The 25,468-nt window shown below is 33.9% G+C and overlaps 1 protein-coding gene across 4 annotated transcripts in view; it reads left to right on the top strand.

Moving 5' to 3' along the window:
- The window catches only part of COL11A1 (collagen type XI alpha 1 chain), a 226,127-nt gene that overhangs the window by 180,614 nt on the left and 20,045 nt on the right, over positions 1-25,468 (top strand). For all 4 annotated transcript variants that reach the window (XM_024985040.2, XM_059881885.1, XM_059881882.1 and 1 more), the window contains 11 exon segments: positions 1,531-1,584; positions 3,263-3,316; positions 4,555-4,608; positions 9,525-9,578; positions 10,180-10,287; positions 10,574-10,627; positions 11,318-11,371; positions 12,414-12,467; positions 20,726-20,779; positions 20,916-21,023; positions 21,498-21,551. In XM_024985040.2, the coding sequence (XP_024840808.1) occupies positions 1,531-1,584; positions 3,263-3,316; positions 4,555-4,608; positions 9,525-9,578; positions 10,180-10,287; positions 10,574-10,627; positions 11,318-11,371; positions 12,414-12,467; positions 20,726-20,779; positions 20,916-21,023; positions 21,498-21,551 (702 nt within the window).

A 25,468-nucleotide genomic window follows, 5' to 3' on the forward strand; every position in this document is an offset into this window, starting at 1 on the left:
TGAGTCAGTTCTTCACATCAGGTGGCCAAAGTATTGGAGTTTCAGCTTCAGCATCAGTCCTTCCAATGAATATTCAGGACTGGTTTCCTTTAGGATTGTCTGGTTGGATCTCCTTGCAGTCTGAGGAACTCTCAAGAGTCTTCTCCAACACCACAGTTCAAAAGCATCAATTCTTCTGTGCTCAGATTTCTTCATAGTCCAACTCTCACATCCATACATGACTACTGGAAAACCATAGCCTTGATTAGACAGACCTTTTTTGGCAAAGTAATGTCCCTGCTTTTTAATATGCTGTCTAGGTTGGTCATTGCTTTTCTTCCAAGGAGTAATCGTCTTTTAATTTCATAGCTGCAGTCACCATCTGCAGTGATTTTGGAGTGCTCCAAAATAAAGTGTCTCACTATTTCCATTGTTTCCCCATCTATTTGCCATGAAGTGATGGGACCGGATGTCATGATCTTTGTTTTCCGAATGTTTAGCTTTAAGCCAACTTTTTCACTCTCCTCTTTCACTTTCATTAAGAGGCTCTTTAGTTCTTCTTCAGTTTCTGCCATAAGGGTGGTGTCATCTGTGTATCTGAGGTTATTGATGTATCGCCCAGCAATCTTGATTCCAGCTTGTGCTACATCCATCCTAGCACTTTGCATGATATATTCTGCATATAAGTTAAGTAAGCAGGGTGACAATATACAGCCTTGACATCCCATGAGTATAAGTATGCAAACAAGTGGTACAATTGTGTTTTTAAGTGTACAATTCAAATGTGTACAAAGTATTATAAAAGAGGAAATATAAACAGATATAATGAGGGGAATTAGGAAAATCAAGGGGGAGTACAGTAATTTTTTTTGCTGGCCCATAAAGATAGGGCCAGGTGAAATCTGAGTGCAGCTGCTCTGATTTTATTCAATAGCATAGAACCTCTCCTAAAGCAATTACACTGCAATTGAACATAAAGGAAATAGATTTGAGTAAATAAAGGAAGTGTAATATATCAGGTCTCATGGCCTTATGAGTTTTTAAGATCCAGAACTGGAATTAACAGATCAAGAGATCCGAAGATATTTGTAACCCTGGACATATGTTGGATGGACTATTTATTTTCAAAGGAGTTTTGTCTAACTGTTCCTATCTATAAAATCCTCACCGGGAAGAGGTGTCCTAAAATAATTTGGAACAAGATTTTTCAAAAACATTTTTACAATGTTAATTCCATATACTACTCATAAAAGATAGAGAAAATGATTAGGTATTCATAAATTCCCAGAACAAATTATATATTTAGTTCTTGTAATTGAAATCAAAAGTATAATACTATGCAAAGCATGAATTTTGTGAATGTACATATATGATTCCTTAATATTTAGTCAATATTTGCATTATGTGTATTTTGACAGATGATAGTTTATGAGTCTTAATTCCACATTCTTATTTAGCATTTAACTTTGAATTCTATATGAGAAATTGGACAAATATTTCTTTTTAAATACATGAATGAATTTTACTGTTTCTCTGTTTATATTTTCTTAGGGTCTTCCAGGCCCACCTGGTGAAAAAGGAGAAAATGGGGATGTTGGTCCCATGGTAAGTTTTTATTTTCTAGAATTGATGTATATTGTGAATTTCCACATCACTAGTATCTTTCTCAAGGCTTATTAATATAAACAAAGTAGTCTTAAAGGTTATGACTTTTCAGATTGTTGGCTCCCTGTTCCTCACCCAGACTTGCACCTGCCACTTTTAAAGTTTCTTGCACTGTCTTGACTATTTCTCTATCTTTCCTTTTTCTCTCTTCAGAATAATGTTGTGCACACATATGGCCTTTTTTGGTTGATATATTGTTATATGTGTTCTATTTCTCTGTGTATATATTGTTGCTGCTGCTGCTAAGTCGCTTCAGTCCTGTCGGACTCTGTGCGACCCCATAGATAGCAGCCCACCAGGGACTCCCCTGTCCCTGGGATTCTCCAGGAAAGAACACTGGAATGGGTTGCCATTTAAACTGCTACACTTTGGGTTTTTTTTGTTTTTTTTTTGTTTTTTAGTCTTTAGCTTTAGCTCTGGCCTTTGATGTGAAACAGGTGAATAATAGATAATTGTTACCCAGGATTTGGGTAACTAACAAATGTTAACATACTATTAAAAATTAATTACCCTTTAAAACAAATTGTTAATTTAATGAGGAATTTTATCTTAATCAAAATGCTTTGGCCTAATAATATTCAATTATTGATTCTGGATTTTTGCTCTAAATTTAATATTTCAGCTAAAAATTTAAAATACATATATTTGTTGATCAAGGACTACCTTGGTAAGGAAAAAATAAGCCAGGGTCATTGACATCTATAATGAAATGAATACATTTTCTAATTGCTCTTTCCCTTTGGTAAACATTGCCTCCAATATTTGCTCCCTTCAAAATACATATTTTGATAATTTTATACTTACATGTTAGATTTTATAAGGAACAAGAAACATAAACATTGCCCATTCAAAATAACTAATTAATACCCTAAAGAGTTTCAGTTGCATAGCAAGCTTCTCTCTGAATACTCTTGCTATGGTCCCCTGAATCATTAATACATTCTCTTTGATTTATGGTAATAGCTAATAGCTAATAGTCAAACATGACATGAGAATAAACTGTGACCTCTAAGTACTAACGCCCTGGGATTTACTACAGATGAATTTAAACACAGTCTTGAAGTAAGGGGTTCTGGCCATCAGTATTTTACAAAAATTGTCCCAAGGTAATTTTAATGCATAGCCAGGAGCAAGAACCTTTATTTAAGGATGACAACTAAACAGTTAATCTTATTCCAGTTCTGGCATATATAACATGAGAGCTGACATTAAAAAAGTGAAAATATACAAATAAAAAATGTAGAATTAATGAATTCTAAATCTACTCAAGCACTGTTTATTTTCCCAACTTTATGTCTCCTTTATACTCTAGCATTCTAGTATATTCTGGTATATAATATTTTAGTTGTATTATGAATTCATTGTACTGGATAGTATTAATAGACTTTTATAATTTTTAATTAAATTGTTCTTCCTGCAGTTCTAATTTCCCCATATCTATGTGTAAAGAAGCATTTGCTAACATGATCTTGTATCCATTAAGAATGATACCTGATTTGCTTTATTGACTATGATTTTGCAGACTGAAGCTTCTTTTTGTTTTCTTAATCACAAAATGAAAACATCAGGAATGCATTTGAGTTCAGTCTACATAAACCTTAATATTCTTCTCTTACAGGGTCCACCTGGTCCTCCAGGCCCAAGAGGTCCTCAAGGTCCCAATGGAGCTGATGTAAGACTGTGAAATATGTTAGTTATTTTGAAGTTATATAGATATTACATAATGGCAGGCAGTATCTAAAATACAATGGGGATAATTACACTCCTTTGAAATGTTTACATGAACAATAGCTTAAGTGTCATTTACTCACTTCATTTTTTTTAAAGGAAAAGAAAGGCTTCGTAGGGAGCTAGTCCCTACAAATGTTACTATAATATAGATACAAAGTTTATATTCATTATATATTTAGTGAGAAATATATATTGAGTGAGAAATATTCACTAAAGCACCACATTGTTCAGTTCAAATTACTGTGTCTTGCACATAATAATTCCACACTGCTGCTGAATTGTTTCAGATTTAACCTTTATTTTTTACAACTGGTTGAGGAGATGGTTAGTAATTGCCTTGATTACAGTAGCCTAGGTCTGTGCCCCAAACATCCTTTATCTAAAAGTTTTGCAATTTTGTATTTTTTTCTGTAAAATATATCAGAGTAATGTGTGCATTATAATATATTTACTTCTTACCCTGTAAAAAATGTTTCCTCTTAATTGTATAAGTGATCTCCCCCAAGCTTAACTGTTGACTGATTGTTCCAATATTACAGGTGTGTAATGTCATATTTATCTTATTGTTACTATTAACAAATTTATAGGCTTTGGTGTTCTGTTTCCATTTGCCTTTCCCTTTTCATAAAGAGCAAGTTATTTATTCTTGTCTTTATTGCTCTTCTGTTATTCCTGGTTTTAATGCTGGCAGGCCAGAACTAGGTAAAATAAATTACATGCAGATATACTAAAAATGCTTTTAGGTTTTAATTCTTCTAAGTCATTTAAAGACTAAGAGATGGTTTATATTGTTTTTGCATGGATTGTAATATTCTTAATCAGAGTCATATTTTGATCCACTAAGAAAATCTGCAAAACCATCCTCTAAATCTGATCTACTCAACTGGCAGAAAAATTGAAATTATGTTCCAAGTATCAACTGACATGACTAGAGTTGGAAAGTCCTCTGCTTTATCTCCAGAATTCTGGTGCATTTGAAAATCAATGTAATACAATTAAATTATTTGCTATCCAGCACATTTGACAACTTCATAAAGTTCATCATTTTGTCTCATCTTTCAAATGACTTGAGATATTCTTGCACATATTTCTCTCTTTGAGAACAAGTGGATGTATGTTTATGAATTTATATCTTATTACAAGAGTAAGGATAACTGTATTCCCTTTCTTACACTGCAGGGACCACAAGGACCTCCAGGATCCATTGGCTCAGTTGGTGGTGTTGGAGAAAAGGTAAGGGATGCAGTGATAGACAGTTAAAGCAGGAGTTTAATAATATCAGTTAGTATTTTAAGGGCTTATAATAGTTGTGTCTTTCTAATGTTTTGCACATATTTATATCATCTTCTGTGATAGTGAAATAAATTAAAAGTAAAATGATTTAGAGGTGTAACATTTTTTATTGCCAGGCATGGTGCTGGGTGGTATAAATGGATTACTCCTGGTAATTAACAAAACCACCCCATGATGATAATACTTTATCCACATTTTTAGGCTAAGTGTGCAGAATATAGAGAATATCAGTAATTTCATCAAAGTTTTGTCAATAGAAAGTGACTAAATCAAGATCCACTTTAACCCAGGTATATTTGATTAGACTGTGTCTGTAGTAACATTCTACTGAAAATAGAAGAGATTGGTTGATGCAACTGACTTAAAAGGGAGAAAAGAATCCTTCACAATACAAAAGAATTAATCATTTATTTTGTGATATTTGGACAAAATTGTCCAAATATGTATTTTCATTACTAAATTTACTAAATTTCCATTACTAAATACAGTAATTGTATTTTCATTACTAATTGAGCTTCCCTAGTGTCTCAGACAGTAGAGTCTGCCTGCAGTGCAGGAGACCTGGGTTCAATCCTGGGTTGGGAAGATCCCTTGGAGAAGGAAATGGCAACCCACTCCAGTATTCTTGCCTGGAAATCCCATGGATGGAGGAGCCTGGCAGGCTACAGTCCATGGGATCGCAAAGAGTTGGACACAACTGAGTGACTTCAATTTACTTTACTTTTTTCATTACTAATACTGTCTTTGGCACTTTTCAAAATAGTTGACATTGATATAATATCTGGGCTCTGAATAGTTTCCTTTTATCATGAAAATGATTTTATTTAAAATATCTGCTTTTCCTTTTTATAAAAATGATAAAATGATTCTCTTATTTGTTATTTATGCATTCACTCTCATTTCTTAAAAGAACTTTCAAGAAAATTAACATTAATATTGTTTTACTTAAAAAATAAATTCTTCATTAGTTTGAGGCATAGAAATGTCATGCTATAAAATATGCAATGGGAAAAATTTAGAAATTTCCTGTGTTTGCTTCAGTTTTGTTAATAAATATCAGAAGTATAGACTTATCATAAAAATGATTCTGTTGTTTAGTCTCAAAAATTTTGATGTATCATATATTACATTCATGATTTATTTTTGTTAAAAGATTTAGTCCTCAGAAAAGATATGTAATTGGTTGAGAATCTAGCACTTTAGTGTTTATTTCTTCCCAACACCCACATTCTAGCATTTTGATTATAATTAATTTTATATAATTGCCTATTTAAATAGTTTATTAATTACTAAATTAGAAATAGTTGAAAGCTATTATCTAATTCTTCCCCTGGAGAAGGAAATGGCAACCCCTTCCAGTATTCTTGTCTGGGGAATCCCATGGACAGCGGAGCCTGGTGGGCTACAGTTCATGGAGTTGCAAAGTCAGACACCATGAGTGAGCGACTAACACTTTGACTTTCATCTAATTCTTGCTTCATAAGAAGGCTGGTTCTTTAATTCTGATTGACTAACTCTTGGTTTATATTTTTAAAGTTTCTGTTTAAAAAAATGCAGATAAATTGAGAATGGAATTCAAAGAACTTTTTCTTTGAGTTCAGTTGACATAGGAAGACTAACAGAAGAGAAGACTGCTATCTGATGGTATCACAGTAATAGACAGATGAAGGTAGCCCATGCCTTTCCTCTTTCTTCCCTTTGCATCATCTTCTTTTGGTTCTAATACTGAACAAATAATTGTGAAGACTAGTCTCTAATTTTAGTTTTCTGCCCATATAACAAATTCTAAAATCATTTTACAACTTTTTCAGCTTATTTTGTTTCCTAAAGCTTTTGGGTACAGTGGGAGTACTGTTAAGTACTTAAGTTGCTTCTTTAATGGTTTTATCCTCTGCCCTACTCTAGAAGATAAGCATGGATGCCAGATGTTTGGAGCTTTGGGAAATTCCCTTCCCATACTGTTTCCATTTGCTTAAAGTCTATCTGGTAATATCTGGCCACTTTTGCATCTTCATAGAATAATTCGGTCAGTCAGGATAGGTGTTTGACTTCTTACAATTAAAACGTCTAAATTTGTTGTACTTAAAAACAGAGTTTTATTTTTCTCTATTTAAAAACATTTCTATGTGACAGCAAGATAGAAATAAAATCCTAATTTTCTTTTCTTTTCTTCAGAATCTAGGGTATAGATTCTGGCTATACTTTGAATCTAGGGTATACTTTGATGTAGATTACAGATTTTTGAGATCGAATCTGATTTGATTTGAATGCTTTCTCATTTCTATGCTGGAAATTTATTTTCAGTCCCAAATTCAATAGAAAAAAGAAAAGCTAAGCTACTTTAGTCATGCTGCACTTTGCTTAAATAAATTTAACTTGTTTTCTGTGTAATATATATTTGCTATTGATGGATTTTGTACTTTAGTATTTTCCTCAAAACAATGAATGCATATTTTATGAATTGAGGCAGACAGAGTAATTTGCTGTCCCTTCTGAAGGGGGCTTTAATCTGAACAAGTGTGTTATAGAATGGGATAAAATGGTTAAATGATAAGTAATAATTGTATAATCTACCACCTCTTTCATATACCAGTGGTCTTCATAGAATTTACATTATTGTAAATACACTACTATTACTTAGAATAAGCATGGTATAGCCTTGTTGATACTAGAAATATTTAATTTATATAATCTAGTCTTGTTTCACTGTATTATCGCTTTACTTGTGATCTTGTTCCATCCTTTTTCAATTTTAAATGGGATCTTTAGAGATAATATTAAGATCATCTTAAGTAATTGCTATTTATATTGTGCACATTTGTCTATAATATAACCAAAAATGTAATTTTCATATGTATTTAGTCATACTGCTACATATTAGATCTCTAGAACTTATTCATCTTGAGTATCTGAAATTTTGAACCCTTTGACTAACATCTCCCCATGGCTCCAGTCTCCAACCCCTGGTGACAACCAATCTACTCTCTGCTTGGGTGAGCTTGGCTTTTTTAAATTCCATCTAATTGAGGTTATGCAGTATGCTGCTGCTGCTGCTGCTAAGTCGCTTCAGTCGTATCCGACTCTGTGCGACCCCATAGATGGCAGCCCACCAGGCTCCCCCATCCCTGGGATTCTCCAGGCAAGAGTGGGTTGCCATTTCCTTCTCCAATGCATGACAGTGAAAAGTGAAAGTGAAGTTGCTCAGTCCTGTCTGACTCCTAGCGACCCCATGGACTGCAGCCTACCAGGCCCCTCCGTCCATGGGATTTTCCAGGCAAGAGTACTGGAGTGGGTTGCCATTGCCTTCTCCATGCAGTATACTATATACATTCCATACAATGAATTTAATATGGACATTTTACATTTGATTTGAATGGAAAACCACTTAAGTTTTTTCAAAGATGTGAATAATGACCTTTAAAATATCACCTACATTTTATTCCATCATCCTGGGATTGCTGAATTATTCATTGCTTTGAAAATAATGTAAATATAATATTTTACTTATAAAGTTTATTCACGATAATTGGAAATATTTTCTACTTATCTTGAGAGAGAAAATAATTTATACACAATAATAGTACTAATAAATTCTTAGAAAGTACTTGATCTCTTCCCTCATTATGCAGACAATTTCAAAAGTTAAAATATGTGCATATTCTCAAAGAATAAGAAATTGTGTACACAAAATAGTCTCTCCCTTGGAATTATGTTGATATTTGATTTCAAACAAATTCATGAACAGTCGGTTTGTGCCAGGAACATTAGAAATAGCCAAGTTAAAAATTAAAGGAAATTCAGGCCTCATTTTTTTTAATTAGAATAATTTTTATTTCAGAGTTTCTACTACTATGGGTTTTGCATAGAAACATACATGGCACATCAATGTACTCTATTACTTCACTTGAATGATTACTTGAACAGAATATTGTGTTTGTATGCATTTCTAAGTATGAAGAGTTAATAACAGACTTTCACAAGAGAAAATCTATTAGTCTAGGAGGTTTATTTATTATTCCACTGAGTCAGAAAATAACCATCCATATCTATATATGGAAATCATAAAAACTACCTATATATATTGGGGAAGTATATATATTGGAGAAGGAAATATATACACACACACACACACACACGTAAGAGAGGGAAATGGCAACCCACTCCAGCATTCTTTCCTAGAGAATTCCATGGATAGAGGAGCTTGGCAGGCTATAGTCCATGGGACTGCAAAAGGGTCAGTCATGACCTAGCGACTTAACTATATATATATATATATATATAGAGAGAGAGAGAGAGAGAGAGAGAGAGAGGCTCAAAAGAAGAAATTTTAATTAGTATCTAAGTATCAGTATGCATCTTATAGTCTTTTTGTATTTATTTATAGCTCCTCTTCAGACCTCTACTAACTAATTTGATAGGATTATCAAAATACTACCAAATTGTTTGATTAGAGCAAATTAATATTTTAGAGAGAAAACATTTTTAATTGTTTAATCCATAAGTTTAATTGTAATGTGAATATTGATGCAACACAATACACAGTTTTTAGCAAACATGTGAATGTCTGTTTTGTGTGCTTTGGTGGTAACTTGGCTTAATATTCTGGCTATTAACTAAGTGATGAGAATTGTAGCATCCAGCGTATTCAGTTCTATTAATATCTCCCCAGTTGAGAAATAAAAGTATTAAGGTCAGTAACAGAAAAACTTCCTTCTTTTTATCAAATTTGTCCCTGCTTTTTAAACAACATAATGAGTTAAGGGCTGGTTTAAAGTGTCATGGTCATCGTTGAAGGCAATTTTACAAATGCAAAACATCGTTTCTGTGTTCTGATAACTAATTTCTCTTCTTTACAGGGTGAACCTGGAGAAGCAGGGAACCCAGGGCCTCCTGGGGAAGCAGGCACAGGTGTAAGTGCTGGCTTATTGTCAATATAGTGTTTTAGGGATAAGATATTTCTTTCAGAGTATTTTAAACATGGAACTTAACTCCTAGATGTGATTCAGTTACTTGGTTTCCCTTTCCAGTCCATTAAGAATCATCACAAATGCAGAGCCTTTTTATTTAATAATTTTGCCTATCCTCTGCATATTTTTGACTCACACAGAAATTTAAAAAATATTACATATACATAAATTAGAACATTAAGAACTGTAAGATATTTATTGCACATATCTTTCGTGGACTATCCACAAAAGAACAAACCCTGCTACATCAAGTGATTATATATGAATTGTATTAGGATGGTACTATTCTGACTTAGATTGGTTTAAACTGAGGGTGACCTTGACTTCCAGAAAACATTTGGCCACGTCTGGAGACATTTTTGGTTGCCACTCTTGGAGGAAGGATAACTGCTAGCATCTACGTAATAACACCTGGATGGTGGCAAACGTCTTGCAATGCAGGAGACAGGTCCCACAGCAGAGAAGCACCTGACCTAATATGCTGAGGTTAAGAAGCTGTTTTAAAACTTGCAAGAGAATCAGGTGTTTTTCTTATGTTGCGTAGGGTCCCAAAGGAGAAAGAGGAGAGAAAGGAGAAGCTGGTCCCCCGGGTGCTGCTGGACCTCCTGGTGCTAAGGGACCGCCAGGTGATGATGGCCCTAAGGGTAATCCGGTGAGTGACGTTGGTCCTCTTTAAAGTGAAATCTGTGGCAAAGCTCCTTGAAACTTTTCATAGAAAGACTAGAAATCATGAGACTTTGGCCCATAGTTGGTGAAGTTAACTTTTCTTCATTTTATATATTTATAAGCATTCTTAATTCACACCATTTAAAAAAATTTTCTAGCAGAAGAAAGATATTTTATATGGTTTCGCCATGACTTTTACCTCTTAAACTTCAGAATATCATGACTTTTTATGAAACTATTTTTCATTATTTCCTTTTAAAACATTATCTTAGGGTCCTGTTGGTTTTCCTGGAGATCCTGGTCCTCCTGGTGAGCCTGGCCCTGCAGTAAGTATCATGAGAAAACAAAAGAATTATTTTCATGAGGAATCTTCCCAGTAAATAATTAAAGAAAAGCCTTAATTACTTCAGTGGATCCTCAAAATTAGGAAGAAAAGAAAGATGTAAACTGTAGCCACGTGTACCAGAACAAAAATTTATATATTTGAAGATTATTAGACTTGCGTTGCATGATTATTATCTCTTCATTGGGTTAGTGTTCCAGATTTTGTTGGGTTGTACATATTAATTATCTGAGTAGCAGCAAAGAGTCGGACACGACTGAGCAACTGAACTGAACTGAACTGAGCAGCATTACTTTTATTTCAAAATTATAGGAGTTCTGCTTTTACCTCAGTCTGTTCTAAGATCCAAATATCTCAAACTGCATCATATTTGTTCATAGTTAAAGGATGCACTCTTCTTGTATAATAATTATATCTTCCCCTTTCCTTATATTCAGAGCACACTATATATTTTTTAATTTCATATGAAAGAAATTTCATAAATTTTATGGTAAAAGTAAGAGATTCTACAATTCTTAAAAATAAGAACAACTGAAAGAATATAATGATACTCTTGTCTATCAGGTAATAATTTATCTTAAGGACTAAGCTGGTACATCATATCTTTTTTTTCCTGATAAAAGTGAGTTAATGGTGAGAAATACCTGGGTTCATTTTCTTTTGCTGATTATAGGGTCAAGATGGTGTTGGTGGTGACAAGGGTGAAGATGGAGATCCTGGACAACCGGTAAGTAAGCACACTATTTTATTTAGTTTCTACAGAGTCTCAAGATATTTTAAAGAAGTAATCGGGCTCTCAAAAGCATAGCTAAATGTACACATATTTTTCTTAATCAATTATCAGTTATATTTGAACTCGTTTAAATTCAGTCTTCCATGGAATGTTTCTTACTTGATACAGTTTAAGAAATATAAGCACAGCCTTCGTAATAAAAACTAAAGCTGTATCATAATAGTGATTTTGTCACACCAGATCACATTCAACTATTTCTCCAGTTGTGTTAAGTGGAAAATCATTTTAAACTCACAAGTGAGACTTAAATGAAGAAAACAAGGTTATCAGCCTATTATTAGGATGAATTACTTCAATTTCTAACCTAAATAACTCAGCATTATTGGACTATTTTTTTATTTTTTAATTTGGGAAATACAGCAGGAGGCTTCGGCCACATGTGGTATTTAAGGAGGAAGTAAGGAGGGTGCTTACTTAACTAGGAATGAAAGACAAACTGCACTCTGAACATAACTCTGTCTCTAGAGTCATATCCGCTGGATGTTTGCAGTCACAGATATATAGGTTTATTCTATGTGAATAAGACTTGTGGGTCATATCCCAGCATGTTGTGTTCTCCTTTGCATAAAAAAGGGTAGTGTTGCACGAGATAAAATTAGAGATATAGATTCATAGTTCACAGATGTATGTGATACGAATAGAATTATTAACCACATGGTTCTATTAATTAGTACACCGACTGGATATTTTTCAGATATAAATTAACACTTAAAAAACAGTTTTAAATAGAAGGAATTCAATTCCACTTTTTTTCTTCTATTTATATGAAGAAGTTTTCCATATAAATTTAGCACTTGTAATTATAGATATCTGGAGGAAGTTTAAGTATCTGAAATAGGGATGAGATATTCCAGGAAATAGATGTGGAGAAATGAAAAAAGCATGTTGGTTTCAGTCCAGATTTTGAACAGTGCTGGGAGCCATAAAATAATACCCATAAAATTGCTTTAAAAGATATTTTTTTCACATTTTATAGGGTCCTCCTGGCCCATCTGGTGAGGCTGGCCCACCAGGTCCTCCTGGTAAAAGAGTAAGTTTTAAAAATTCTTTATTTGAAATATCTATTAATTATCCATTCTGTGTATAAATTTGTATAATATATATAAGCTGTAGGCAACATTTTAATGGTACTGAAATATATAAGTCTTAGAGAATAATTTCCTGAATTTGTCAAAATAATTGTTAATGTAGAACACACTTTAATTGACAGGTTTAATCTGTCACCATGAAAAGTAGTTTTACACTTCTCTGTGCTTAGGTCTCCTCCTCTGTAAAAATGTCACAGGCTTTTTAAAAGACTCTGCTGATACCCTGAACTTCAGCTCGTGGTGGTGCCTGAATTCCGGTGCTTCTTGAAAGAATTATAGAAACCTTATTACAGTATCAATAGTATGAGCTCAGAAATCAGCATGTTAGATTGCTTTGCACTGTCAAACTACTCTGATTTGGAAACAATGGCTGTATTTTAAAAAAGAACTATAGTAAAATATAAAAATCGTGTTCAAAATATTGGCTACAAAGGAACCTAGGAGATTTGCTTTATTGCTTTGTCCCTATTATTATACTGTTTTTATAATAAAACAATCCTGTAGACCTGCCTCTTGCAGCTCTTCTATCAATATCCAGTGCTCTCCTGCACCTTCTTTAGTCTATTTTTTAACCTATCCATGAACAGAATATGTGGTAAACATTAAAATGTGTTTCATAGGTCTTATTTCCTCTTCAGTAATTCAAAAGCACAGAGCAGTTGGGGCCACGCTTGTTTTCTAGGGTAGCTTTATATTAGGAAGTATTCATACTATACATCTTCCTATACACAGAGTATGAACAGGTTTTAATTCCATCTCTCAGGATCAGAGGAGCCTGGCAGGCTACAATCTGTGGGACTGCAAAATGTCAGACACAACTGAAGTGACTTACCATGCACTCAGGATATAAATTTGAGTTAATATTTACAACCAAACACTTCTCTGCCAGAATGACCTTAGTTTGTAGTAAATATTGTCTTTGAATACAATTTTATCCCACTGACCAAGTGCCTGTTTTAACTTTTCTCCTCCTCTTCCTCCTTTTCTTTCTCATTATTATTTTATTTGTTTGCTTGTTTTCTTTTTGTTAGCAGGCCAAAAGCATAATCTTGATAGAAAAAGAAATATATCTCAAAACAACCATTGGGCTATTATTCTTACATACATTCTCAATCACTCGGTTGTGTTTGACTCTTTGTGACCCTATAGACTGTAGCCTGCCAGGGTCCTCTGTCCATGGGATTCTCCAGGCAAGAATATTGGAGTGGGTTGCCATGACCTTCTCCAGGAGATCTTCCTGACCCAGAGATTAAACCCCATCTCTTAAGTCTCCTGCATTAGCAGGCAGGTTCTTTACCACTAGCACCACCTGGGAAGCCCAGAAATACAACTTAGAATAAGTTAATTTCTTTGAGTCTTAATTTTCTCATTTATAAAGTGGGAAAAATAATATTCAATGCTGGAGTATATAATACATAATAAATGTATATTTAAATCATCACATCTAATATCTGGATTTATCAAGAGTTCAAAGAGTGAATGCTCTTCCTAAGGAGTTAAATACAAGTTTTGAATTACAGCATCATTTATAAATGAAACAAGCATGTTAATTAAAATGTACAGATAAGGTAGACATTTTCTTCTAATTTCTGAGTTCTGTAAATTGACATGAAAGTTCATTAGCAATGAATTTATAACTTCATAATTAATTACATTTTTGAAATATAGAATACTGTGATTCTGTTGAGGTAAATACATATTTGTATTATTTATTTGATGTAAATGCATATAAAATCATGTAACATAAACTGTAAAGGAATTTCCTATGAGAACTACTGCCAGAAAACAGAGCATTAAATTCATGATGACTGCATATAACAATAACATGGATTTGCTAAGCAACAGGGATTTAGACCTGGTTTGAGAAATGTGCAAAGGAAGTACTTGGGAACTTTGCTGTGTGTCTGTGAAGTCACCTTGTTTATGAACTGAAGGAACACAAACTCCTGAGCCTGAAGAGATAAGTGAAGTGCAAGTAACTCAGTCATGTCCAACTCTTTGTGACCCCATGGACTATACAGTCCATGGAATTCTCCAGGCCAGAATACTGGAGTGGGTAGAATTCTCCCTTCACTAGCTTTTGCATTCAGCCAGCAGGCAGTATTGTCTTTGATGCAAGAATCAATTTAAAATTCAGTTCAGTTCAGTCACTCAGTCATGTCCGACTCCAACTGCCAGAGTACACCCAAACCCATGTCCATTGAGTCAGTGATGCCATCCAACCATCTCATCCTCTATCATCCCCTTCTCCTGCCCTCAATCTTTACCAGCATCTGATCTTTTCAAATGAGTCAGCTCTTCACATCAGGTGGCCAAAGTATTGGACTTTCAGCTTCAACATCAGTCCTTCCAATGAGCACCCAGGACTGATCTCCTTTAGGATGGACTGGTTGGGTCTCCTTGCAGCCCAAGAGACTCAAGAGTCTTCTGCAACACCACAATTCAAAGCATTTAAAATCACCTTTGTGGAAACAGCAAAAACATTCCTATACAATAATTATAATATCTGATCTATATACTTATGACTTGATTGAATATGGAATTTCCTTACCATTTATTTCCCTTTAGTTCATCTGGAAAGTATAATTTTAAATAAGCTTTGTATGTAATTTGTGGAAATTAATATTTGTCTTATCCTTTGTTTCCCTACATTGGACACAACACAAAAGTAGATCAGTAACAATTTTGCTATAACATCTCATAGCAGAAATAACAATGAATAGAAATGTGTTGAAAAGTATTTTACTTCCCTTGAGGGAATCTTACAAATAAATGATAATAAACTTTCCTGATAGAATATTGATCGGAATGTTGTGAGTAGCAGTGGTATTAAGAAACATCATTCTAACAGTTATTGAACAGGTAGGAAAATTAAGTTGCCATTTGTAGTACATGTACCTTCTGTCATGCATTTTAATACTTGATAATAAACATATATTTCCTTAAGGCACTAGAAGACTACAGTTTGTATCAATAAGACATTGGATTTTAATGCTCCAGTTACCATTATGGCTGTTTGAAACCAAGAGCTAGTTCAAAACCCTTATACTGAAAAAGAAAAATCTACAGATGACTAAACTGATTTAAACATTATAATTTGAAAATGCATATACTAAATGGAATTTTAAGGAGTTTATCTCATTTTTGCCAAAGGAAAATTGACAAAAAATTAAAGCAATAACTGATGTTATTAATTGATACAAATATAGAGGAAATTCTAACCAACTCTATATGCTCATATATAACATATATGAGCCTATGCCTTTATGCATGGATGTGAATGGTCAGAAGATAAAGTGTTATAAGGAAACATCCTTTCCATATCTACCTACCGTAAGATAAAGATCAGATATTAGGTTCTTAGGAAAGCCTTCCTATTGCCAAACTAGATCAGTATACCTTTCTCGTACACCTATTTCATCTCCCTGTGTTTTACAATGTACTGTATTTGTTAATATTGTCTTCTCTCTTTAAGCTTTGTGGATTGCTAGAGTTTCACCATTTTTCTTACATTCTCCATGCACAGTACATTTCTGGCATCTAAGAAAGTTTTAATTATTTGCAGCATGTGTGGAAGATTGTGTAAATTGAAGAAAAATATTGTAAAATGTGAATAGTGGAAAGGACTATATTGTATATTTTGAAAGTGAAGTGAAAGTGTTAGTTGCTCAGTCGTTTCTGACTCTGCAATCCCATGGACTATAGCCAATCAGGCTTCTCTGTCCATGGGATTCTGCAAGCAAGAATACTAGAGTGGGTAGCCTTTCCCTTCTCCAGGGGATCTTCCCAACTCAGGGATTGAACCCTGGTCTTCCGCATTGCAGGTGGATTCTTTACCAATTGAGCCACCAGGGAAGCCCAAGAATACTGGAGTGGGTAGCCTATCCCTTCTCCAGTGGATCTTCCTGACCCAGGAATCAAACTGGGGTTTCCTGCATTGCAGGCGAATTCTTTACCAGCTGAGCCACCAGAGAAGCCCATTGTGTATCTTATATAATGTATATTTCTCACAGCAAGAAAAATCTTACATAGCAGTGATTACTGATTTACAAGAAGTATTTATTGTATCATGTTTTATGAAACATTTTCCAATTAGAACACTCATTACTTCATAATAGTACAGCAACTAATTCATTGCCTTAAGTCCTTGCCTCTCTGTTTAATGCAGATATCTGAGAAAGACATGACTAAAACAAGTATGTCCATAGGCATTGTTTAGTTTTATTTTTTTAAGAAAACTGCCTCTTCTCTTAGAAAAATTACATTATCCATTTTCACTGTAGTCTTTCTTAAAAATAAACCTGTTTCATCTAGAAAAAATATATAAAGAATAAGAGAAAAATGGGAAAAATGAGATAAAGAACAGACCAAAGTCATTTAATGTGGATTTCCACCAGGATAGACATTAGGCATTCATTCAAAGAAGAAATAAATCCTTTTGGGATGAAAAAATGAAAGTGAAGTCGCTCAGTTGTGTCCGACTCTTTGTGACCCCATGGACGGTAGCCTACGCAGCTCCAGGTCCATGGGATTTTCCAGGCAAGAATACTGGAGTGGGCTGCCATTTCCTTCTCCAGGGGATCTTCCCAACCCAGGGGTCGAACCGGGGTCTCCTGCATTGCAGAGAGACGCTTTACAGTCTGAGCCACTAGGGAAGCCCTTGGGATGAAAAAACTTTCTGTTAAATCACAATTTTGTGGCTGTGCTGTAGCAACATTTTTGTTACATTTTAGATTGTTGATGACTTGCTTTTTCTAAAGCTGGATATTTATATATCTTCTGTATTATAAAGTTCATGGGTGTAAATTCAATCTCAAAGTTATTACCTTTATGTCACTATTGTAAGGTAAAATCTTCACAGAATAAAGAAAAGCCCATTATTCATTGAATCTCATTTCTCTTCCCCAAATTATAATTATTATGGCTATTTTACCCACTGTCCTTCCCTGATGGCTCAGATGGTAAAGCATCTGCCTGCAATGTGGGAGACCCAGATTCCATCCCTGGGTGGGGAAGATCCCCTAGAGAAGGAAATGGCAACCCACTCCAAGTATTCTCGCCTGGACAATTGCATGTGCAAAGGCTACAGTCCTTGGGGTCACAAAGTCGGACAGGACTGAGAGACTAACACTTGCACACTTGAATAAGTAGTATTTTAGCCGTCATGCCAATATGTTCAATTGATGTATAATTGACTTACAATATTATATTGTTTCACTGTACAACATAGTGATTGGATATTTTATGCATTATAATCATCACAATAAGTTTAGCTACAATCTGCACACCAAAATATGACTCAACTCTTTAACACTAAGAAATATTTGAAGCTTATGCTTCTCTGGAGAAGTACTCTTGCAAAAATAGTATGAAATTCAAAAGATACACTTAAGTTTCAATGCCTATATTATTGTTAACAAATTACTGCTTGAATTGTAAACAAGAGACTGCTTACAGAATTTATACATTTCTTATTTTGGGGTCAAGGAACAAGGAATGTCTAATAATAGATGAAGCTACAGTGATAATACTGAGAAAATAATTACTGATGATATATTCATTGCCTCTCTCAGAGATAAATGAGTTCACAGAACTCTGAATTTGATGAAGTGCTTGATCCTCATTTTAAATGTGGATTTTAAAGACCAAATGAAAGGTTAGCATTTATTCACCAGTAGAATATTAATAAAGCATCTGGAAGAAATTCATCCTCCCTCGCCTTGCATCCACCGATTAATATTGTTTCTTCTACACTCCCCAAACTCCAATCTCAATCTTAGTGGATGATTTTGAACACAATTCATAGCAGAAATTAAGTAAACAAATGAAAAGCAGCAAAGTCTAGGGGTAAATGAAATAGTACAATTTCCTAGATATCATTCAGTTCAGTTCAGTTCAGTCACTCAGTAGTGTCTTTTTAAACTTCCTGTACTTATGTCTGAACTTGTGTAAAAATTTTCAGCACAATTAAGTTTCAGGTTGAATCTTAATGTTTGTTGCTGCTGCTGCTGCTGCTAAGTCGCTTCAGTCATGTCCAACTCTGTGCAACCCCATAGATGGCAGCCCACCAGACACCCCTATCCCTGGGATTCTCCAGGCAAGAACACTGGAGTGGGTTGCCATTTCCTTCTCCAATGCATGAAAGTGAATGTTTGTTAAGTAATAATAAATATCAGTAAATTAGTGGAAATTAAATAAATATTTTATAATCCAGTCATAAATTTGTTATGTCTTAGAATGAATTTGTTAGGAATATATACCTTGTTTATCCCACCACAGCGAGAGGGAAGAAGCACTCTTACTGATTGGACTGTCAAACCAAATGCCCTGGTTGTGTTGATTTGAAAGATTTCTAAGAGATGCCATAAGTGAAAATATCAATGACCTAAAAATAATGAATAGGAACAAAATTTATATACAGTGGGAATTATAGCATATTTCTAGCTTCAAAAAGTTTTGTTTTCTTTGGTACCTTGACTATTATATTGAAGTTATGTAATATAAATGATTCCTTTTTACCTATTTGTTATGAAGTTTAGAAATGTCAAGTTTTATATTTCACTGATGACCAATAAAATGTAAGAAGGAAATCTGAATGTCAAATTTTAAGATCCGACCACATAGTACAGGATCATATTATAGAATATCTTTTTAGTTGACTTTCAATTTTCTAGTTAAAACAAGTAATTTAAAAAATGGAGTTCATATTTTGTAGGTGTTATAAACCTGAAAAGTATGAAATAAATAATCTGTTGAAATGATATTTGCAAATGTATTTTGAAAGTCAGTTTTATTTCCTCGATTCTTAAGTTGCCAACAGGGTGAAAAATATTGGTAAAATACTCTAATTGAATTTATATAGAATAACAATAACCAATCATTTTAGTAATAATAAGCAGTAACTAATATTTGTAGTGTTTTTATGTCTCAGGTACTGTTATACACCCTTTACATTTATCAACTCATTGAATTCTCATGATGATGCTGGGAGATAGCTGCTATTATAATACACATTATGCAGAGCAGTAAACCGAATCACCCACAGTAACTGGCCAAAGATCACAAAGCTAGTTGACGGCAGAGCCATGATTTGAATCTAGGAAGTCTGAGCCCAGGCTTTAGGTTCTTAAACACCAGATTCCATACCTGTATTTGATACTGCTCTACTGGGAAGTTCACAAAATACTTCTTCATGTGTTGCATCATTTAAATTTTTTAATAATTTTATAACAAGGGAATTATTATTAATAATATTTTAGGCATCACCTACTTTATAGACATGAGTTTGAGTAAGCTCCTGGAGTTGGTGATGGACAGGGAAGCCTGGCGTGCTGCAGTCCTTGGGGTTGCAAAGTGTCAACCACTACTGAGCAACTGAACTGAACTGAACATTTTAGGATGAAAGAAATCAAGTTCAAAAATACTAATAATTGGTTAAAAGTCACATAGCTAATAAAAAAGAACTGAAGAGAAATAGGTAGACCAATACCTCACAAAGATAGAAAACTATGTGTGTGTGTATGTGTGTGTATAGAGGAGCATTATGAAAATCTTTAAATATATAATAATTAGCATTTCTCCATAGCAATCCATGCAGCTGGATGACATATGGAGTGTGAATATTTTTTTTCTGTTTTCTCTAATTCAAGGTTTGTAAAAGTCATACTATTTTTATGCCATGCCACTAAATTATAATGTCAGAGAATAAAAAGTCAGTATCTGTTGACCAACAAGATTTTAAATGTTGTACTATTCCAATTTGAAAATGATCTTATGAAAATGTGTAACATATTGATCTTCTGAGATTAAGAAAGGACCCAGTCTAAAACACATATAATGATGGAAGTCAAATCTGAAACCCTCAATTAGTTTCTAACTATGCAACATAATAAATGATAACAGTATCTAACACACTAAGAGTGACTAAGCATTAACCTTTCTTTAAAATTTTTATCTTTATTGTTTCCTTACATTATTGTGATGTGATTATCTGTATTAATCTGTGCTTCATTTGTGCTTAATATTCTAAATTTGTACATCAAAGGGGTTTTGAGTTTTCTCAGTTTCTTAAACTAAATTGCTATAGAAAATCACAATTTGTTAGACTGTCACTAGTTAAGTTGGGGTATTTATAAATAAGATCTCAGTTGTACTATTTTTATATACTATATGTATTTGAAGTGCAATTCTGTGTTTGTAGGGTCCTCCTGGAGCTGCAGGGGCAGAGGGAAGACAAGGTGAAAAAGGCGCTAAGGTAAAACATTCACTATAGGTATCATGTTTGAAAATCTCATGTGTATATTGGACAACAACTGTTTCAGTACTTTTCATAAAATAATAAAATGTCTATCTTCATTATTAATACATCCACATATTTTATTTTCTAACAGGGAGAAGCAGGAGCTGAGGGTCCTCCAGGAAAAACTGGCCCGGTTGGTCCTCAAGGACCGGCCGGAAAGCCTGGTCCAGAGGGTCTTCGGGGCATCCCTGGCCCTGTGGTGAGCATCTGTGCTGATAGTTGTCATTTTGAAAATAATGTCTTATTTCTAAGGAAAATTATGGATGAAAATATTTATGTCAGCATTATTATATAAGTATATATGGTAAATAGTATGTAATAATTAAAGCCAGAGCCCCTGAGAATATTTAAGTATGTCATTTATTTAGTGAGTACATTTTGAAATTCTAAATTATAAAGATAGAATACAAAGCTAAGCCCTAAGATCTCAAAGATGTAAGACTTTTTATACACGCAGTCATCTATCTGTGAGTGTGTGTGTATGTGCATGTAGACATACAAACAGCAAGTAAAAAGACTCAAAAATTGCTTACAATATTTGTAGATGTTCTCCATGTGATGGAATCCATAGGTGTTGTTTGCTTTCTTTCTTTTTTGCATTACCAAAATTAAAGAAAAATAATATGTCTGCTTCTGTTAATTTAAAAAATCTGTCATGTTTCTTCTTCCACAGGGAGAACAAGGTCTCCCTGGAGCTGCAGGCCAAGATGGGCCACCTGGTCCTTTGGTGAGTAGCACATTTTTCTGTTGTTAGAATTCCAGAAATGAAATTGTTTATAAGCTAGAATCCCCAAAATTTTGTCTGGTAAATTGGTTTATAAATTGTAGAGTATTCAAGGAAGTGTATTATTCAGACCAAAATAAAAAGAGGAAAATAATTCCAAGTGATAATTTACTTGGAAAATATGCCCTTGATCAAAAGATCTTTCCTATCTTATGTCCATTGGATGAAAAAAAAATCCATTTTGAATAAAATGCCACTAATGGCCCAGCCAGTTCTTTTCCAAATGTGGACGGCTCCCCTAAATGCATCAATTACACTTAGTTTCCTGGCACTTCATTTAAAAGAACAGCATTGGCACAGGCATACAGTGATTCTTTCACCAAATAAATTGTTCTGTTCATGAGTCATATGGGCTGAAAGATAAAGCATTAACCCTCATGATTGAAGAGAGGTACAATTATTACAACACAGAAGCTTGGTTAATATCATAAACTGTATATGCAAACAACACACCTGAAAAATTCAATAAAGCATTTAGTTGACTAGCATATGGTTCATAGAGGCTATCCTTGCAATAAAATTTAGGCAGAAAGTGAGAATCCAAGACCTGCCTTTAAAATTATTGCCTACTAGGTGACAGATTCTATTTCATGGTAGAGATATTTGAACTTCATTGTCCAAAAATAGTAATATGTAAGGGGATTAATTAAAACAGGAAGCAAGACATTTAGTGCTATTCAAGTATAATGTTGGAGAAGGCAATGGCACCCCACTCCAGTACTCTTGCCTAGAAAATCCCATGGATGGAGGATCCTGGAAGGCTACAGTCCACGGGGTCGCTAGGAGTTGGACACAACTGAGCGACTTCACTTTCTCTTTTCACTTTCATGCATTGGAGAAGGAAATGGCAGCCTACTCCAGTGTTCTTGCTTGGAGAATCCCAGGGGCGGGGAGCCTGGTGGGGGGCCATCTATGGGGTCGCACAGAGTCGGACACGACTGAAGTGATTTAGTAGTAGTAGTAGCAAGTATAATATGTCTGCATATGCTCAGTTGCTCAGTTGTGTTCAACTCTGCAACCTCATGGACTGCAGCCAGCCAGGCTCTTCTGTCCGTGGGATTCCCAGACAATAATACTGGAGTGGGCTGCCATCTCCTCCTCCAGGATATCCTCCCGACCCAGGGATCAAACCCACATCTTCTGCATTGGCAGGTGGATTCTTTACCCCTGAGCCACCTGGGAAACCCCTCAAGTATAATGTATATCAGTTTAAATAGTCAGGTTTATCTATAGAAATTTTACAAAACTGCTTCACATGAGTATATCGACTACCTCAGATATATGTACGTGACGAGAAAGGCATCGAAACTAGTATCCGCAATCTTAATCATTCAGGAAAACTTGGCCTTTTTTTTTTTTTTTTAAATATCACAAAAATTTCCTCTAACATTCCAGGTATTAGTGTTATGGAGATTATTTTTTTAACTTGCTTTGAAAAGTTAAAGATCACTTATTTTAATAAATAGATAAAAGCTATCAAATTTTGAGGAGATTATCAACTCTGCACATGACCAACCCCACTGGCTTTGAAACAGGGACTTGACAAAATAGGATCATCAGTTCCATGTCTGCATCACTATTTAGAGAACACTCCTCTTAGATATGCTAAATTCCTAAGTGCGCAGAGCCATAGCCTCGGAAAAAAATACTCCACCTTAATACCACCCTAAAATTTGCCAAAGATTTTTTTGGTTATTTCAGATTTTCCAGTAAGTATTCTGACCTTTTTCCAGATGTAATAAAAAGCATCAAGCTGGAGATTTCCTTCAGCTAATATTAAAAATAAAACCATCAGACATACCACCTGATTCTAGCTTGCAAAAGTTTATAATTCTGAATGTTAGCTAAATAACTCACACCCTTTTCCACAGTAAAATGGAAAGCAACAGAACTGAGCAACATGGGTGCCATTCCTTTTTCGGGCTGCTTTTTTTTGTTTTATCAGAGAGTATTTAGAATGCGAATTTGTTGTAGCGTTTTCATACCATCAAATAGTTTGTTCGAATTTTGGTGAAAATGCTACTTGGTCTTCAGGAGATGAGGATGAGTGGAGAAATCATCTTCAGGATGTATAACACTTTAATGAACTTTTCAGTTCAACTAAGAAATACATGTTCTAGTAGGCAATTTTGGATTTGAGTGAGAAGTAGCATATCATGATTAGAGGTTAAGCTCATCAACTTTCAACCTGAATGAATTTTAAGAAAGTTATTCAATTTTTTTAAGCTTTAGGTTTCTCATCTGTAAAATGAGAATTTAAGTAGAATCTATCTTATAGGATATTATGAGGTTAAAGTGAATCAAATGGGATATTAATATATTTTTATCCATGGGGTTCTTATGATGATTAAACAAACTATTCCTAAAAAAAAAAAAAAAAAACTCAAGCAACTTAGACCATTTGCTATATAAGTAACAATTTAACCACTTTATATTAATATTTGGATTGGAAATTCTTTGGGCTATAGTGAAACAAACATTTCATTTCTACCTCACTGTATGTGGGCTTCCTGGGTGGCTCAAATGATGAAGAATGTGCCTGTGATGCAGGAGACCTGGGTTCGATCCCTGTGTTGGGAACATCCCCTGATGAAGGGAATGGCAACCCTCTCCAGTATTCTTGCCTGGAAAATTCCATGGACAGAGAAGCTTGGTGGGTTATAGTCCATGGGGTTGCAAAGAGTCAGACTCAACAGTAACTAACACCTCACTATATGTAGTTCTTTCATAGGCCTGGTTTTTCTTTAATTATCCCAATTCTCTAACACAGTTATTATTATAATATATTTATAAATAAAGCTCTGATACAAGAAAGAACAAACATTTTAAAATTCATAAAATGATAACTGGTATCTCACCATTCTATATGATCAGCTCTACTAGAGTTTATATATGGTATAATATTTACTTATTACTTCAAAATTAGATATTTCTCATGGCAAAATTTAAGCTTCTACATATGCATGAATTTTATATACAGTTAAATATTCAGAACCATCATATGGAACTGAAAGTAGATAAACAGTATGTGTGAAAGCTAAAAGAAAGCTAAAGACAATGATGAGATTGTATAAAGAAATTTATTTGAGAGTTTTTGAAGTTGAACTTTTTTGTTGTGTTGTTTTTGTTTTGTTTTTCAGAAAATAGAAAAAATCAAATGGTAATAAAATTGAGTGCTTTAGAGAACAGTAATTATTGCTATATTCTCCTCTCTGCTGTATAGTCAAACATGATTTAATAATTTTATGTTAATTTTTATTTTACTTTTTTAAGATATAATTAGCATCTATTTTAGTTTTAAATATTTATTTTGTTTCATAATCTTTTATTTTAAGAACTATTTGTTCCAGTGTAGCTGAAAAACTATTTAGTATTTTTACAAGTTTACCTTATCATACATTAATTCTTTTTCGTGCTGATAAGTAAAATATCTGATAACGTTATTTTTTAAGCCATAATTGCTGAATAAATGGTAGGATTACTGAATTATATTTTAAATTTTTAAATGCTACATTTAACTTATCTGTAAACAGGTTTGAGATGTGTAGTATTCCATAATGATTAAGCAGGTTTAAATCACAAAACATTTGCTTTTCACCAAATTAAAGGTTATTTTACAATACTACTTTCTAAATAAAGAGTAGGATCTGAATTTTCTCTAAATTTTAATGCACTAGAATTTTGAGATGCATAGTAAAGCAAATATTGTGTATAGCATGATACGGCAAGGGAAAATATTTGATTGTGTATTCTAGACACCTAAGAATGTATCATCCCTGTTTTCCTTTTCACTTTATCACTTATGAATTATGTATTTCATAAGGTTTTTCAATTTACAATATTCTAAAGAGGAAATAGAA

Source organism: Bos taurus, chromosome 3, assembly GCF_002263795.3.
Source record: "Bos taurus isolate L1 Dominette 01449 registration number 42190680 breed Hereford chromosome 3, ARS-UCD2.0, whole genome shotgun sequence".
NCBI lineage: Eukaryota > Metazoa > Chordata > Mammalia > Artiodactyla > Bovidae > Bos > Bos taurus.